The sequence below is a fragment of the Mus caroli genome, chromosome 5 (assembly GCF_900094665.2).
Source record: "Mus caroli chromosome 5, CAROLI_EIJ_v1.1, whole genome shotgun sequence".
NCBI classification, from domain to species: domain Eukaryota; kingdom Metazoa; phylum Chordata; class Mammalia; order Rodentia; family Muridae; genus Mus; species Mus caroli.
The window spans coordinates 60,589,344-60,604,234 of NC_034574.1; the positions used below are offsets into that span (position 1 = coordinate 60,589,344).

General features: G+C 39.1%; 1 protein-coding gene across 2 annotated transcripts in view; it reads left to right on the forward strand.

Annotated features, from left to right (window-relative positions):
- Positions 1–12,494, forward strand: part of Tmem33 (transmembrane protein 33) — a 22,903-nt gene extending 10,409 nt beyond the window's left edge. Inside the window, exons 7-9 of one of the 2 annotated variants that reach the window (XM_021162531.2) lie at positions 5,513–5,596; positions 7,254–7,374; positions 8,158–12,494. In XM_021162531.2, the coding sequence (XP_021018190.1) occupies positions 5,513–5,596; positions 7,254–7,374; positions 8,158–8,163 (211 nt within the window). In that variant the 3' untranslated portion in view covers positions 8,164–12,494. Of the gene's footprint in view, positions 1–5,512; positions 5,597–7,253 lie in introns of both variants that reach the window. The other variant, XM_021162530.2, reaches the window with a different exon arrangement.
- Positions 12,495–14,891: the final 2,397 nt, after the last annotated feature.

Consider the following 14,891-nt stretch of genomic DNA (forward strand, 5'->3'; position numbering starts at 1 on the left):
CTGTCCTGGAACTCACTTTGTAGACCAGGCTGGCCTCGAACTCAGAAATCCGCCTGCCTCTGCCTCCTGAGTGCTGGGATTAAAGGCGTGCGCTACCACGCCCGGCAAGGATATTTTTTTTCACTAGAATTTCGTTCTTTAATTAACTAGTGTATATGTATGTGTGTGTCTCTGTGTGTGTGTGTGTATGTGTGTATATGGTATTACACATGTGTTTGTTTTATGTGTGTATATAGATGCCAGAGGTTGACATTGAGTGTCTTCCATTATCACACTCCTGAGTCACTGAACTGGGAGCTCACCATTTGGCCTCCGACTGGCTAATTAGCGAGCCCCAGGGCATGTGAACTCAGATCCTCAAGCCTGTGCAGCAAGCACTTTAGCCTCTGAGTCATCTCTCTGGTCTGTTCCACTTTCGGCTCTCAGGTTTTCCGTATGCCTCTTCTCTCCTAGCTTCTGGTGATTACTTTTTTACTCTCTTCTTTGAAATCAGCTTTCTAGCGACTGCATTCGAGTGAGTGTTTAATCTTTCTGTCTCGGGTTTCTGTACTTTATGTTATGTCTATGAATGTTTACTCTGCATGTATGTGTACTATGTGCATGCCTGGTGTCCACAGAAGCCTGAAGAAGCCCAGTATCTCATCGTCTTAGGACTGACTATCACTGAAGCATGTATGTATAGTTAGGTATATGTAGCATATCCATTCATCTGCTGGTAGATCCTGCATTTGAGTCTGTATATGGGCTGTGGTGAGTAGTGATGCAATAAGCGTAGAATGCACAGATCACTTGATGAAGATGCTCTCCTCTCCTCAGGATACACTCCCAGAAGTGGGATGGTTGGATCCTGAGGTCCTTACATTATCTGTCCATCCCTTTTCCGTGATGTTGGTCCTAGTGCACATTGCCACCACATGCATACGTTAGTTTTTCTCTGCATCCTCACCACTGCTGGCTATGTTTTTCTTTTTCTTTTTTTTTTTCCTAATTGCTCTTCTGATGGACGAATTTGTAAACTGCTTTGGGTAACATGATGTCTTAACAGTACAATTTTTTTCAATGCATAAACATGGAAGACTAAAAATTAAAAAAAAAAAACATGGAAGACTTTTCTGGTTCTAAAAATTAAAAAAAAAAAACATGGAAGACTTTTCTGGTTTTGTGTGTATTTAATGTTGTTCATCAGTATTTTATAATTTTTTAAAAATATTTATTTATTTGTTATATGTAAGTACACTGTAGTGTGTCTTCAGACACTCCAGAAGAGAGCATCAGATCTTGTTTCGGATGGTTGTGAGCCACCATGTGGTTGCTGGGATTTGAACTCCGGACCTTTGGAAGAGCAGTCGGCACTCTTAACCACGGAGCCAGCTCACCAGCCCAGTATTTTATAATTTTAATTACTTTATTTATGAAGTTTATTTATTTGTCTTTGGGGATAAGGTTCACAGCTTTGACAGGGCTCTACCACTGAGGCACCGTTCCATGTGCAATAGGATTTATATATTGAATACTTAGTAATTTAAGTGTGTGACTTAAATATTACCCAAACCATAAAATTAAAGTAGCCATGCTATCACTTGTCTTTATATGCTACCTGAGTGGCAGACACACTGCCTGACTAGTAGAGGCCGTATTACTCAGAACTCTGTATTTGAAGATAAACTGCAGTCTTAGTTTATCTTGTCTATGCATGCACACATCTGCAAAGACACATGCTCATTGTAAGTTTGTGTACTGCTTTCCTTTCTTTTCCTTCATTCTTTTTAGTTCCTCTCTTCCCTTTCCCTTTCTGCTTTCCTACATTCCCCCAGGTTTGGGGTTATGAAAAACAAGGCCTTGTTTTGTAGCCCAGGTTGTTCTTGAAGCTGTCCTCCCACTTGTATTTCTTGAGTACCAGGATGCTGGGGCTTCATGCACCCTGTTGTGTTTTTTGTTTGTTTTGAGAGGTTTAATCCTCAAAAAAAAAAAGAAAAAAAAAAATCACTCTCCAAAACGTGTGCTTATAGAATGTTTTGCATGGTAAGCAGGTGCTACCAAACTACACTCTTAGCTATAGCATTATTGTCTTCCTTCCTTCCTCCCTCCCTCCCTTCCTTCCTTCCTTCCTTTTGTTCTTTCTTTTTTTTTTTTTTTTTTTTTTTTTTTTTTTTTTTATTTTTATGAGTACACTGTAGCTGTCTCCAGACACACCAGAAGAGAGCATCAGATCCCATTACAGATGGTTGTGAGCCACCATGTGGTTGCTGGGAATTGAACTCATGACCTCGGGGAGAGCAGTCGGTGCTCTTAACCTCAGCCATCTCTCCCACCCTAGCTTTATTCTTTTACTAGAACCAGTCTAAATATTCCTAAAACTAGGGAGGCTTGATACATAATAGTAGGAACATAAGACTTTGGAGTACTTGAAGGTGTAAAAGGAGTAAGATAATTTGCATGCTATCTCACACATATTACATGTTAATATAAGTTAAAGTTGGTTAACAACCTACAGCGTGTTCGCGTACATGCTTTTTTAGCTCACATCCTCGAGTCAAGCAGTCAGGAGCTGGTAACTCGTGACTAGTATATGAGGAGTGTTGGGTAGTGTTAGTCATTGTGTACACGTGTGTATGTAAGTTCTGCAAGGATAGATTGTGGAGAGAGTGTTGGAGAGTTTATAAAGGGCTAAGTGGGATAATGGCAAAATTGGTTTATAATTATAGAAGTAATATCTAGTGTTGATAGAATTTTCAGTTTAGAAAGTTGGAAATTACTTCAGATTATTTGTTGGGCAAAAGGTACATAGCATTAAGTAATAAACTTGTAGTCATGTAATTCATTTTTATTAAGTTATTGTACAAATTGTGACTCCCTGCCCTCGTGGATCATTGACCAGTATCAGTCTCTGTGGGCAAAGAGAGCAGAGATGGTTGGAGAGTGTCGGAAGCCCTGTGAGTATGAGTACACTAGGACCAGATGCAGGGAGGCAGAGCAACTTGACTTGGGGTGATTCAAGGCTTATAGAATTTTGGGGTAGGAATATCCAGGCAAAGGTCACCAAGGCTTAGGTTACCAAAATGCCTCATTAGCATGGGGAAGCATTTCAGGAATCTGAGGAATTGGCTGAACAGGATCTTATCAGGAGGCAGGAAGTTGAACCTGTGATCTAACCAAGGCTATGTGACATTTTACAGTGTGTGTGGGGTGGGGGAGTTGAATTGCAGACAAGGTCCGAGAAGGGGAAGCCCTGCCAGTAAAGGGATCTTCCACTATGTGCCTGCTGAGCTGTTCAGACGATGGCAGCTTTCTACCTTAATTAGTCGAGTTTTCCCACACAAATTAGAAGAAAAGCTTAAAAATATCGATTTAAGAGCTTATATGATCATATATACCTTTATATTTTGCTCTCTTTTTAAAAAAATCTTTGTTGTTTGGTTTTTTTCTGAGGGATCTCACTATATGGCTGTGGCTATCCTGGAACTCATCATGTAGACCAGGCTGGCCTAGAACTCCCAGAGATCCACCTGCCTCTGCCTCCCAAGTGCTGGGATTAAAGGCGTGCACCATTTTACCTAGCTTTAAAAAAGTTTCTTTTTATTACATTTATTTTTGTCGGTGTAAGTGTGTTGCACATGTGTAGAGGCCATAGGTCAACTTTCAGAAGTTAGTACTCTCTTCTGTCATGTGGATCCCAGGATTCTGTCTTGGCAGCCCCTTACCTACTGAGCCATCACGTTTTTGCTTTTCTAAAAAGTTGCCCTCTGAGCTTTTCTTTCTTTTTCCCCTTTTTGGTTTTTTAGGACTGTGTAGGCAAGCTGGCCTCAAATTCACCAAATAGCTAAAACTGACCGTCTAGCCGCCGTCTTTTAAGTCCTGGGATTATAGGTGTGCCACCATGTATAGCTGTCCATTATGTATTTTTCATGGCCGAGATTTTTAAATTACTAAATACAATATAATTTACTAACCCTACTGCTTTACTGTCCAGCTGAACTTGCAGTTATAGTTCATCCTCCTTGCTAGCTAGAGACTTGTGCGCGCCTGCTATGGGTTCCACCTAGCACTGAGCCACATCCACTGCTCCATTCCTGTTTGTTTTTTAGTTATTTGAATGTCGTAATACAGGTAGTTTTTAAAAGAAAGAAGGCTTAGAGTTTCACAGAAAATACACATACATGCCTCTTGAGGTATTAGAATTATTTTTTTTAAATCAAGAATACTAATTATTATAGGCTATGTCAGTATATTAATTAGTTGGTATGTTTGCTCATATAAAATAAACCTTCCTTTGTGTGGAAGTTTTTTTTTTAAGATTTAGAACTTGGGTCGGACAGTGATAGTGCACACCTTTAATCCCAGTTCTCGGGAGGCAGAGGCAGGTGGATCTCTGTCAGTCCCGTCCCAGCCTGGTCTACAGAGGTTTTCTTTGGGGGGGGGTGTTATAAAATTTAATTTAGGGTGGCATGTGGTATGATATACGCATGTAGTCTCAGCTCTCTAAATGCTGCAGTGGGAGGCCAGACTTTGACATATTGAGACCCTGTTTTGAAAATCAAAACATTGAGCCTACAAGGTGATTGGCACTCGCTTGCCAATCTAACAGTCAAGAGTTTGATCCTTTGATTTGACCCCTGGAACCCATGGAAACAATAGGAGAAACCTGACTTTACAAAAGTTACCCGCTGACCTTCACACACAGGTGCCTGAATCATCACACAGTCAATAAAGCTCCCTCCCTCCCTCCCCCAGGCCCCCTCACACACACACACACACACACACGAATACAAACACACAAATCAGGAATAATTTTTAAAGTGCCCATAAAACCCTTGATTTTATCAATTGTCTCTGTTAATTATAGAAATAATATCTAGTGTTTTCTGAGTTTTAGTATATAAAATTTTAATATATGGATATATCCATAAAAACTTAACTAATAAATAGCATTTTGCTCTGTACTGGCTATTTTTGTGTCAACTTGACACAGCTGGAGTATTCACAGAGAAAGGAGCTTCAGTTGAGGAAATGCCTCCATGAGATCCAACTGTAAAGCATTTTCTCAATTAGTGATCAAGGGGGAAAGGCCCCTTGTGGGTGGAACCATCCCTGGGCTGGTAGTCTTGGGTTCTGTAAGAGAGTAGGCTGAGCAAGCCAGAGCAGGCAAGCCAGTAAGGAACATCCCTCCATGGCCTTCTGCATCAGCTCCTGCTTCTTGACCTGCTTGAGTTCCAGTCCTGACTTACTTTGGTGATGAACAGCATTGTGGAAGAGTAAGCCAAATAAACCCTTTCCTCCCCAACTTGCTTCTTGGTCATGATGTTTGTGCAGGAATAGAAATCCTGACTAAGACATGCTCTTTTCTAGTCATTTATATTCTATTTCTTTTGTAAGAGTGATTTGTGCTTAGATAGGTCATTGTACTGACCATTTGATGCAGACACATACTCTGTTTTTAAATTGCCTGTAATTTTTTAATGTATATATGAAGTAGTCATGTGTGCTCATCTCTCTTGCATTTTTTTTATTTCAGTGGCCAAGGAAGTTTGCTCCAGCCTTTTATATATTATAGATTTCTTACTCTTCGATATTCCTCTAGAAGAAATCCATATTGTCGGTAAGCTGGTGACTCGCTTAAATCTCTTCCGTGTAGTATAGTGTCCAGATGTAGTATTTATAAACTCTTGGAAATTTCTTAACTAATAGTTTAGAATTTAGAAGGAAGAAGTGTCTTTGCAATCTAAGTTTAGGCTTTGAAACAAGTTGGGTGGGGGTGAGTGAAAAGGTAGTTTCTCAGCAGCGGACCACTCTGCACCTACGCCAGCAAACAGCTTAGCAGCACAGGGCTCCATAGGGTGCCATGGTAATGCAGCTGTCTGCTGTAACGCAGCATCACAGTAGAGATGCGCCACGTAATGCTAGCCTTAGAAAAGACGCCATCTGAAGTAGGCTGCTGCTGAGTGCTTGCCACTTTTGCAGCAGTGTAAGTAAAAATACTGGAGGTTAAAACATTCAACTCCATATATATGGAGTCACTATATTTCTTTTTTATTGTTTGTATATGTGCTTTGGCAATATGTGAGACCTAAGCCCCATTTTTAAGGACTTTCTTAGTTGAAACAAATATGATTTGTAAAAATTCACAAGTCAATATACAGTAGTAGTCTCCTTAAGCACACTCCTTAAGTAGCTTCCTATACTTTTGTTACATGAGGTCTAAAAAGCTCATAGCCATGCAAGGTGGTGCCCATCTGTAACCCGAGTGCTCTGTCATTCTCTGCACTCACGAGGATCCCAAGCTCAGGCCCAATGGGTAACTAAAAGTATCCCTGAGGATTCACCAAATTGACTTGTAGTCCATTTTGGGTATGATGTGTGTGTACATATGCATGTACAGTATGGAATGAAGGGTACTTCGTGGGTAGGAGAGGTCAGGCAAGGAAGGCCACTTAGCCTGGGAACAAACAGAGCAGCACAGCACTGTCCGCTGCAGCAGGAAACAGCAAGATCACACCAGATCATGTGAGCTCTTGGGTAGGGTTTAATAGGAAAAGCTAGGTTGATCAGTGTCCATGCTATAAGCAACGTTGAATGTGTTCCATGTAGTCTCCATTATCTTCACTACAGCACTGAAATTCCTAGTGTCCAGAAAAGGTGTGAGAGAGCAGTCACTTAAAGAAATTGTAGGTTGCCCATGTCATGTAATCTTTCAGACATTTTTAGAATAATTTGAATTTGTCTGAAAATTTGAAAACTGACTAACAAAAAAAGTAAATAATCCATTTTAGATACAGCCGCATATTCTTTAGTGTTTTTATTAATTTTCTACTCAAAAAAGACACTTGTATGTATGGCTTGGAAATGTTGTCTGTGATGAGAAGGAGTGCTCAAGCTGCCCTGGCTGGCTCTCCACCTCTTGCACTAGCAGCTGAGGGCTGGGCCTGCCAGGTGGGCCTGGGTTCTCCTTTGTATATTCCGCACAGTGTACTCCAGGTTCATCTTTTACTAAATGGTTTGGGCTTTGTTTGTTTTGAGACAGGGTGTCATTGTGTAGCTTTGGCTGTCCTGAAACTTACTATGTATACCAGGCTGACCTCGAACTCAGAGATCTGCTTGCCTCTGCCCCTCAAGTGCTAGGATTCAATGTGTGTGCCACTTCATCCAGCTACTTCTTTAAATTTTTTTTGGTCAGCTTTTTCTTCTGCATTTCTTAGCATTGTTTGTATCTGTATTCTTTTTCTTGTGTTTCTAAATAAAACTATTTTATCTTATAGGAACTTGTTTAATGAACTGAGGATTGTGGTTGAACACATTATTATGAAGCCCTCCTGCCCACTGTTCGTGAGAAGACTATGTCTCCAGAGCATCGCCTTTATTAGCAGACTGGCACCAACAGTTGCGTAGTTTAACATCTAGTTAAGCTGTGTTTAGAAGATTAGCATTATTAGCTGGTAATTCTGATAGGGGTCCCAAATTACAGGTCTAACACTGACCTCAGTCCAATTTACATGATTTACATGAATGCATCTCAGTGCAAAAATAATAATTTTCCTGGCATGTTAAATCAAGCCTTTAACACTTTCTGAGAAAATTTTACTGTTTGTGGTTATGTAAGTTTGTATTTAGTGATAAATGTTACTAAATTGTTTTAGATGCTGCTGTGCCTACATCATGAAATACATTTATTTCTTTTAAAAAGAATTCTGAAATTTGTTTCCCCTAACTATTAACCCACATTATGTCTGGAGTGAGTTATGGTACTAGATGAGTTGAGTATGTTTGGAGACAGTAGTTTTCCATTCTGTAATTTGGGTTGAGATTTTAGCAGAAGCACATCCCCCTGCAGTTTCAGTTCACACTCTACTATGCTGCTTTCTAGGACAGGTGTGTTTAGCCTGCACCATAACAGAGAAGTCTGTATTCGTTTTATGACCTGTGAAGCTGTTGTTCCCATAGTGCATCTGTGGCTTTGAATGATGTTTGAAAAATGGATTGACTGTACACCTCTTTTGAATTAGATCTTTGGGGCCATGTAATCATTTACTGTAGAAGACAGTAGTGACACAGAGACCTACTGACTAACTTTTATAAATGTCAACCAGTAGATTATCAGTGTTTCTATAGTTTGTAGGATTACATAGTTCCAGAATATTGACTTTAGTTTTCTTGGTTTCTTAGGCTTGAAATTTCCTAGCCATGTGCAGCAGCAGTTCAGATGCCTCTGAAAGGATAGGATTGAAGACAGCATGTGATTGCACTTGTATGTTCTGAAATAATGAAGAATATTCTGTAGATACATGTTTACCCAGCAAATGCGGTTCAGAGGGTTTAATGGAAAGGGTTATGGGTAAGGCAATTCATGGGGAACGGGCCTGGGGAGTAGTTGAGGGCAGTAATGGGTGTTTCAGCCTGGTAACGCATACTTGAGTTGGGGGGATTGGATGTACAATGCATCTGTGATTGAGGCTGTGTAATATGTTCAATTCTATTCCTTTATAAAAGTCGTTCTGATCCTTACTACTCACTGTTGCATGATTGGAAGTGCTTAAAACACTGCACAACTTTAATATAGAGTAATGTAGTGTGGCTTTTTTTTTTTTTTTAAATACCCAGTTCTATCTGCATGTAATTTGGATTTTTCAAATACATTCATTAGTAACTTAAAACATGAGTTTTCTTTTTGTTGAAGTTACTAATCTATAGAAAGGTGATAGTCTTGGTAGATTTCCAGAAAATACTACTTGATAGCTCAGCTTTAACCAGCTACTTTTATATTTTTGTAATATTTATCCACCAAGTTGGAGAAGCAACCTCATAATATCCAGTTAATTTTTTTATGTGTGTGCCTAGCCTCCTTATCACTATGTTTTAAGAATACAACTTTGTAGAGCAATAAAGTGACTATCTTGTTATGTAAACATACTGATTTCTAATGATGTTTTTAAAACATTGTCTTGAATGACATCAAGTTCTGGCAGCTAAAGGCATATTTATTTTGAAATGTTTTTTCTCCTACGTTTTTCCCCCTAATCTTGGAACATTTTAGATTTATAAGAACTTCAAAAATAGTGCTGAGAGTGCCTATGCACCTCTTACTTGTCTATTTTTATATTAGCATCTTCTTTTAATTGGTAGGACATTTATGCAAAGTAAAATACTAACTTTGGATCAGCTAAAGTACAAGATGCGTTTGTATTTCACCAACTCTTTCATTTGTGTCGTGTGTGCACTGTGTTGGTACCTGGGTTGCCTTTTATGTTTCAAGGCCTGTAAGTGAGTTTGTTCTTTATGGTATTGGTCCAGAAACTTTCCTTAGAAGAGCTAATTCGTGCTGACTTTAACAAGAATTTTTTTCTTAAAATTGTAATTTCAAATGCTTAGTGATATAATTAAGACTCTTTAATGGCATTGCAGAATTTCATAATTTTTGATAACTTGTGCATGAGTGAAAATGTATATTTGTTCCTTAAGGGAAGGTGTAGTATAGTCTCAAGCCCATAAAAAGGCAAATTTTATAATTTGAACATGAATAGATGCTAGTTTGCATGAAGTTGCAGTTAGAAATATTATACTCTGTGTGAATATGTACAACCAGCTGATCTCAAATCTGAAATTAGTGTTTCCATGTACACACGTCAAAAGTGAGGACGTGACTAGTGCATAAAGTGGGTGTAGCAGGGGAACTTTAATACTGCATAACTAAGCAGTTTAAAGGAAGTTGATTGATCAAGCAGAATATCTAGTGCTTTAGAAACTGGAATGGTGCTGGCGTGTTTTTAAACCTTGTGGACAAGTGGAAGCTTCAGACAAAGTCTCTTGTTTTCTAACAAGCATTCAATCTCTTCTGCATACTTCATCTCTCACCCAGTTGGCTGTATTTTAATAGTAATCCATAGAGCAATTTCTTCAGTATAATTTGTATTTAAATTTCCTTGAAATAAAATTTCACTAAGGGAGATGCTTTTGAAAGAAAAGCAAGAGAGAAAGCTAGTTTTAAAGATTAAGTTGAGATGCTTGTATCTGTCCCTGACAGAGAATGTCAAGACAAGCTAGTAACAAACCTGAAGTTCTGGGAAGTGAGTGGATGCTGTTAAATAAGAACCGCATCGTTCTCAGTCGGTATAGAGATGTAGACAGAAATTTGAATTAGGGTTGTAAGTTTAGCGAATAACCTGGATAGGATCACAAATGTGTATATAAGAAGACAAAGCAGAAGCCAGGTATCTAAACATTTCAGATGGGAAAGTGAGCACCTGTGATTGTAGTTTAAAAAACAAAACAAAAACACTCAGGCAATATATTGGAATTTGTATTGACTAACTCACCCAGGGAGAAATTAGCTGTGGAGAGTTAGCTTTATGATCGGTAGGTGTCACTGTTTCCTTGGGTCGTCCCCATTTTCACAAGTTGGGTTAGAAGACTATGCTGTGCTACTTAAAGTGCTTAGTAGGCTATGACACTAAGTATTTATGTGTGCTGCGAGATGGGAATGGGGGTTGAGCCCAGGGCCCCTTGTTCTACTACTGAGTTATATTCCCAGCTTATGAGTACCATTTTATAACAGTAAAACATTCAAAAGAAGTGTGTTGTCAATACAAGCCAGGAAAACAGGGCCCAGTCTGGAGTGGTGTGTGTGTTCGTGTCTCTTCATTTCATTCTCAGCCAGTCATCCAAGTACGTAAATTGTTAAGGTTATTTTTTCCCTTTTTCAAATGTTCAAAGAAATGATAACTTTTCTAATATAGAAAGATGGAATTTTAATTTTTTTGTGATTATTTTGTAGGTATACTAGATAGAATCAGTTAAACTACAATTGAGATTTATTTTTTCCCCTGTAATTTGAAAGCACTTGAGTGTTTGGAAACTACTATATCAGTAATACTACCTAGGTTTGAAGATCGAGTGTAGTTTATAAAGACAACAAATTTTCGTTCTGCCACTGGAATTCCCTGGATCAGGGAAGTTCAACACTGGCCATGTGTTGGTGTAGCTCAGCAGGCACTACATAGCTTTGGAAGCCCGGAGTTGTTTCTCAGCAGCTCCTTAGTGCACATGGTCTTTCATAGTTTGACTACAGAGCCATTCTTGGAGCTGGTGTCTATCAAGGATATCAAAGGAGCTGCTGGGAATTTGAAAGGTTTCCTGGAATTAGTTAATCAGTGTGATTTTTGGGATTTTTGCAATGGCACTTAGGTGGCCCGTTCAGAATGGATGGAATCTCGGGTAAAGGCTTCTCTTTGTGATGCACATGCCATGTAACCAGCCCATACTGAGTGTGAGTCAGTAGTGACAGACAGCATGCAGTAAGTATTCTCTGTATCTCAAGTGGCTCTTCCAACCATAGGAAAAAGATTATTGATAGCTGTGTTTGCTAGAGCCTTTTAACGACTCTATTGGCTATTGTAGGAGAAAGAAGGGCACAAGAATCATACCCTTTCCTTTCCTCCCTTCCCCCTGAGACGGGGTTTCTCTTTGTAGACCTTTGAACTCAGGGATCCTCCTGTCTCTGCCTCTGCCTCCCATCTTTCCTAGTTTTTTAAAGGTACGTTAAAAAAATAGGCTCAGCATTTTTTAAACTAACCTTGTTCATAACATTTAATTCCAAACGTTTACTATTATTTGTAACTTTAAGAACAATTCCTTTTGGCATTATTTTTTGTCTACACGTATCTGTAAGTTGAGACCAAAAGAGCAAACTCTTAGCCAGGCAACACTTACAATTTGTATATATTGGAACAAATATACAAGGCTTGCAGAGATTAGCAATACTCATAGGAACTGTTTGATTTATAACTGCATCGCTTCTGGTGCTTGATACAATGGGATCTATTGAGCTAAAAAAATTGTATATACAGTACGTCAGCACTTCTTACTAACTTCTCTTGAATCCATTTTTAATATATTGTATAGGTTGGGGAGTTATATATACTCTTCAAGCCATTATTATCCTGGCTATAAATTTATAAAATAAATTGAAAAATTCATCACTCTCCTGTATTCAAGACCAAAGCACATAATGCTAATGTAGGGCTCAGAGGAGAAATATAGTTCTCCTGCATATTTGAGAAAACGTGGGGTCCTTTCAAGAAAATGTCATAAACATAATAATCGTAGCCTGCTGACACTAAGGAAAAAGGCCTCATTCGCTCTTTCTTTTATGCAGCAATTTACTGGTCCCTGCTGATCTTCAAATTGGATCACTGTAGTAAATTATCCACGCTGGTACTGGTGGAAGTAAGCCCTAGGATCCATATTTGTTTTGTGTTCTGCTTAAATCAGCAAGAATGATAAATTCGATGGTGTGAAATTGGAAGTATCAAGAGCTTTCTTTGGTGACTGCACAAAGTCATGTCTCCACCTGGAATTTATTGTGACCTTTTTTCACTGTATGTACTTCGTATGTCTAATATTTATTTCAAAACAAATTAAATTGTTCTTCCTTCATCTATAATGTTTTATCTAACATTTTATCGATGTAAAGTCAAATTGTGTAATAAAAGTCTTCCTGGATTTAAGCAGGTTTAGAAATGCTATGTTGTACAAGTACATTTACAGTCAGAACTCAGCTTTCTTTTGTTCCTAATTGTTGTTAGAAGAAGGTGAGTCTGAATGCTTCTGTGGTCCCCACCCCAATATAGATAATAGAGATACTGTGATGTTGAAGAATGCTGTTCAATAGGAAAACTGCATGATACCCTGGGACTTGGTAAGAGATGACACTGGATAGCGCAGTTGCTTGCTTCTATATATTTTCGATTCATGAAATGGAAAGTCTGGTGGATGCAGTATTTATACTTCATTGACTCATAATATACAGTATATCCAAAGTTATCAGTCAGTATCAGACAACAGAATACATTTTCCTTATAGGTATCTTGAAGTGGTAGATATTTTCTGGGTTGATTGAACAGCCTATACTTATTCTATCAACCAGTTATATAAGTCCTTTTCCACTTCAATAATGCAATCTAAAAGACATTATAAAGATCACTTTTGGAGCTGGAGAGATGGCTCGGCAGTTAAGAGCACTGGCTGCTCTTCTAAAAGTTCTGAGTTTAGTTCCCAATAACCCACATGGTGTCTCATAATGGGATCTGATGCCCTCTTCTGATATGAAGGTGTACATGCAGATGGTACAGTCATATAATAATAAGATCAGTTTTATATAAAGACAATTCTGTAGGTGAAAAATAGTGGATTCTTTATCCACATATAGGGGATTTAGCTCATTAGTGCAATCTCAAGAACTCTGAGTTTGATCCTCAGCTTTAAAGGGGGCAGGGGAAGCACGGCAAGGGGCAACAGGTGCAGAAAAGTCCAAAGGCAATTAGAGCTGTCTACATAAGTAGGAAAAAATGTTTGGTAACCCAGAATATAAGTGTTTGGGGGCTCTGGGGATAGCTAAGCAGTAACACATTTCCTTCTCTAGTGTGCACAAGTGAGACCCTGGATTTGTTCTCCAACATTACATCAAAGTTAAGAAAAATTGATTTTCTAAAGTTTTAAAAAATGTATTCTTTTTATGTATGTGTATGTTTTGTTTGTGTATGTATGTGTACCTTATCTGTGCCTGGTGCCTGTGGAGGTCAGAAGGTGTCAAATCTCCTGAAACTGGAGTTACAGATGGTTGTAAGGTGCCACGTGGGCACTGGGAACTGAGCATAGGTCCTCTGGAAGAAGAGTGGGTAGGTACTCTTACCCACTGAGCTAATTCTCCAGCCTCTTCCTAGAGGTTTTAAGGAAGATTATTTCAGAAACATACACATAGTCGGCTCATTATATAGCTTTGTGTGTCTGTTTTAAAACAGAGCTGAACTCTTTGGAGTTTCTCATACCATAATTCTGAGGTTTGTTTGTTTGTTTGTTTTCAGCAGGCTGTCTTTACATAGCCCTATGTGTCCTGGAATTTGCTATGTAGACCAGACTGGCTGGTGAAACTCATAAGAGATCTGCCTGCCTTTGCCTCCCAAATGCTGGGATTAAAGACATGTGCAGCTACATCCAGCTCCATAATTCTGAACTTTGGGAAGGCAAAACGTGCTCATTCCTTGGTTGAATGGTGACTGCTGAGATCATAGAGAGAGGGGGATGTATAACTGAGAATCCTATTCAAGGTTTATCTCCAGACCGGGGAGATGAATCAATGGATATGAGTGCTTGCCCTGCAAGCCTGGGGTTAATTCAGATCTGCAGAGTCCATGTAAAATGCTGGGTATGGTTACACACCTGCAGGTAACCCTGGCACTGTGAGAGGTGAAGATGAGGAAACACCTCCAGCCACCAGCTTGCTCCAAGTTTACTGAGGAAATAGGTGGGAATAAACTGAGCAGCACATCTGCATCCAGCCTCCATGTATGTACACACCACTCCTACCACACACATGTATCTTAGGGCAAGCCTTAAACATACATGTGCGTTGACGAAGTCTTCTTGCACAGAGCACAGAACACTCTATCATGGCCTGTTATCCCATTTACTTTTCTCTTTCTGGATGTAAATTTCACATTATATTCTGAGTAAAAAAGGCCATTATGTCTCTTTAAAAGAATATCTCTTAAGATCAGTATTAAAAATATCTAAGCAATTGACATAGATACTTTAGGCTGGTTGATAGAAATAAGGCTTCTGACAATGTGCTGGCTGTTTATGTCAACTCGATACAAACTTAGTACCTAGGGAGAGAAATCTCAATGAAAACAATGCCCCCAGGGTGATTGTGGGCATCTACTTGATTAATAATTGATGTGGAAACGGTCCAGTCCACTGTGAATGGTACCATCCTTAGGCAGGTTGTCCTAGGTTATAAATGAAAGCCAGTTGAGCAAGCCATGAGATGCAGGCCAGTCACAGTGATTTTTCATGGCTTCTGCAGACTTGCTTCCAAGTTCCTACCTTGAATTCCCTCAGTGATA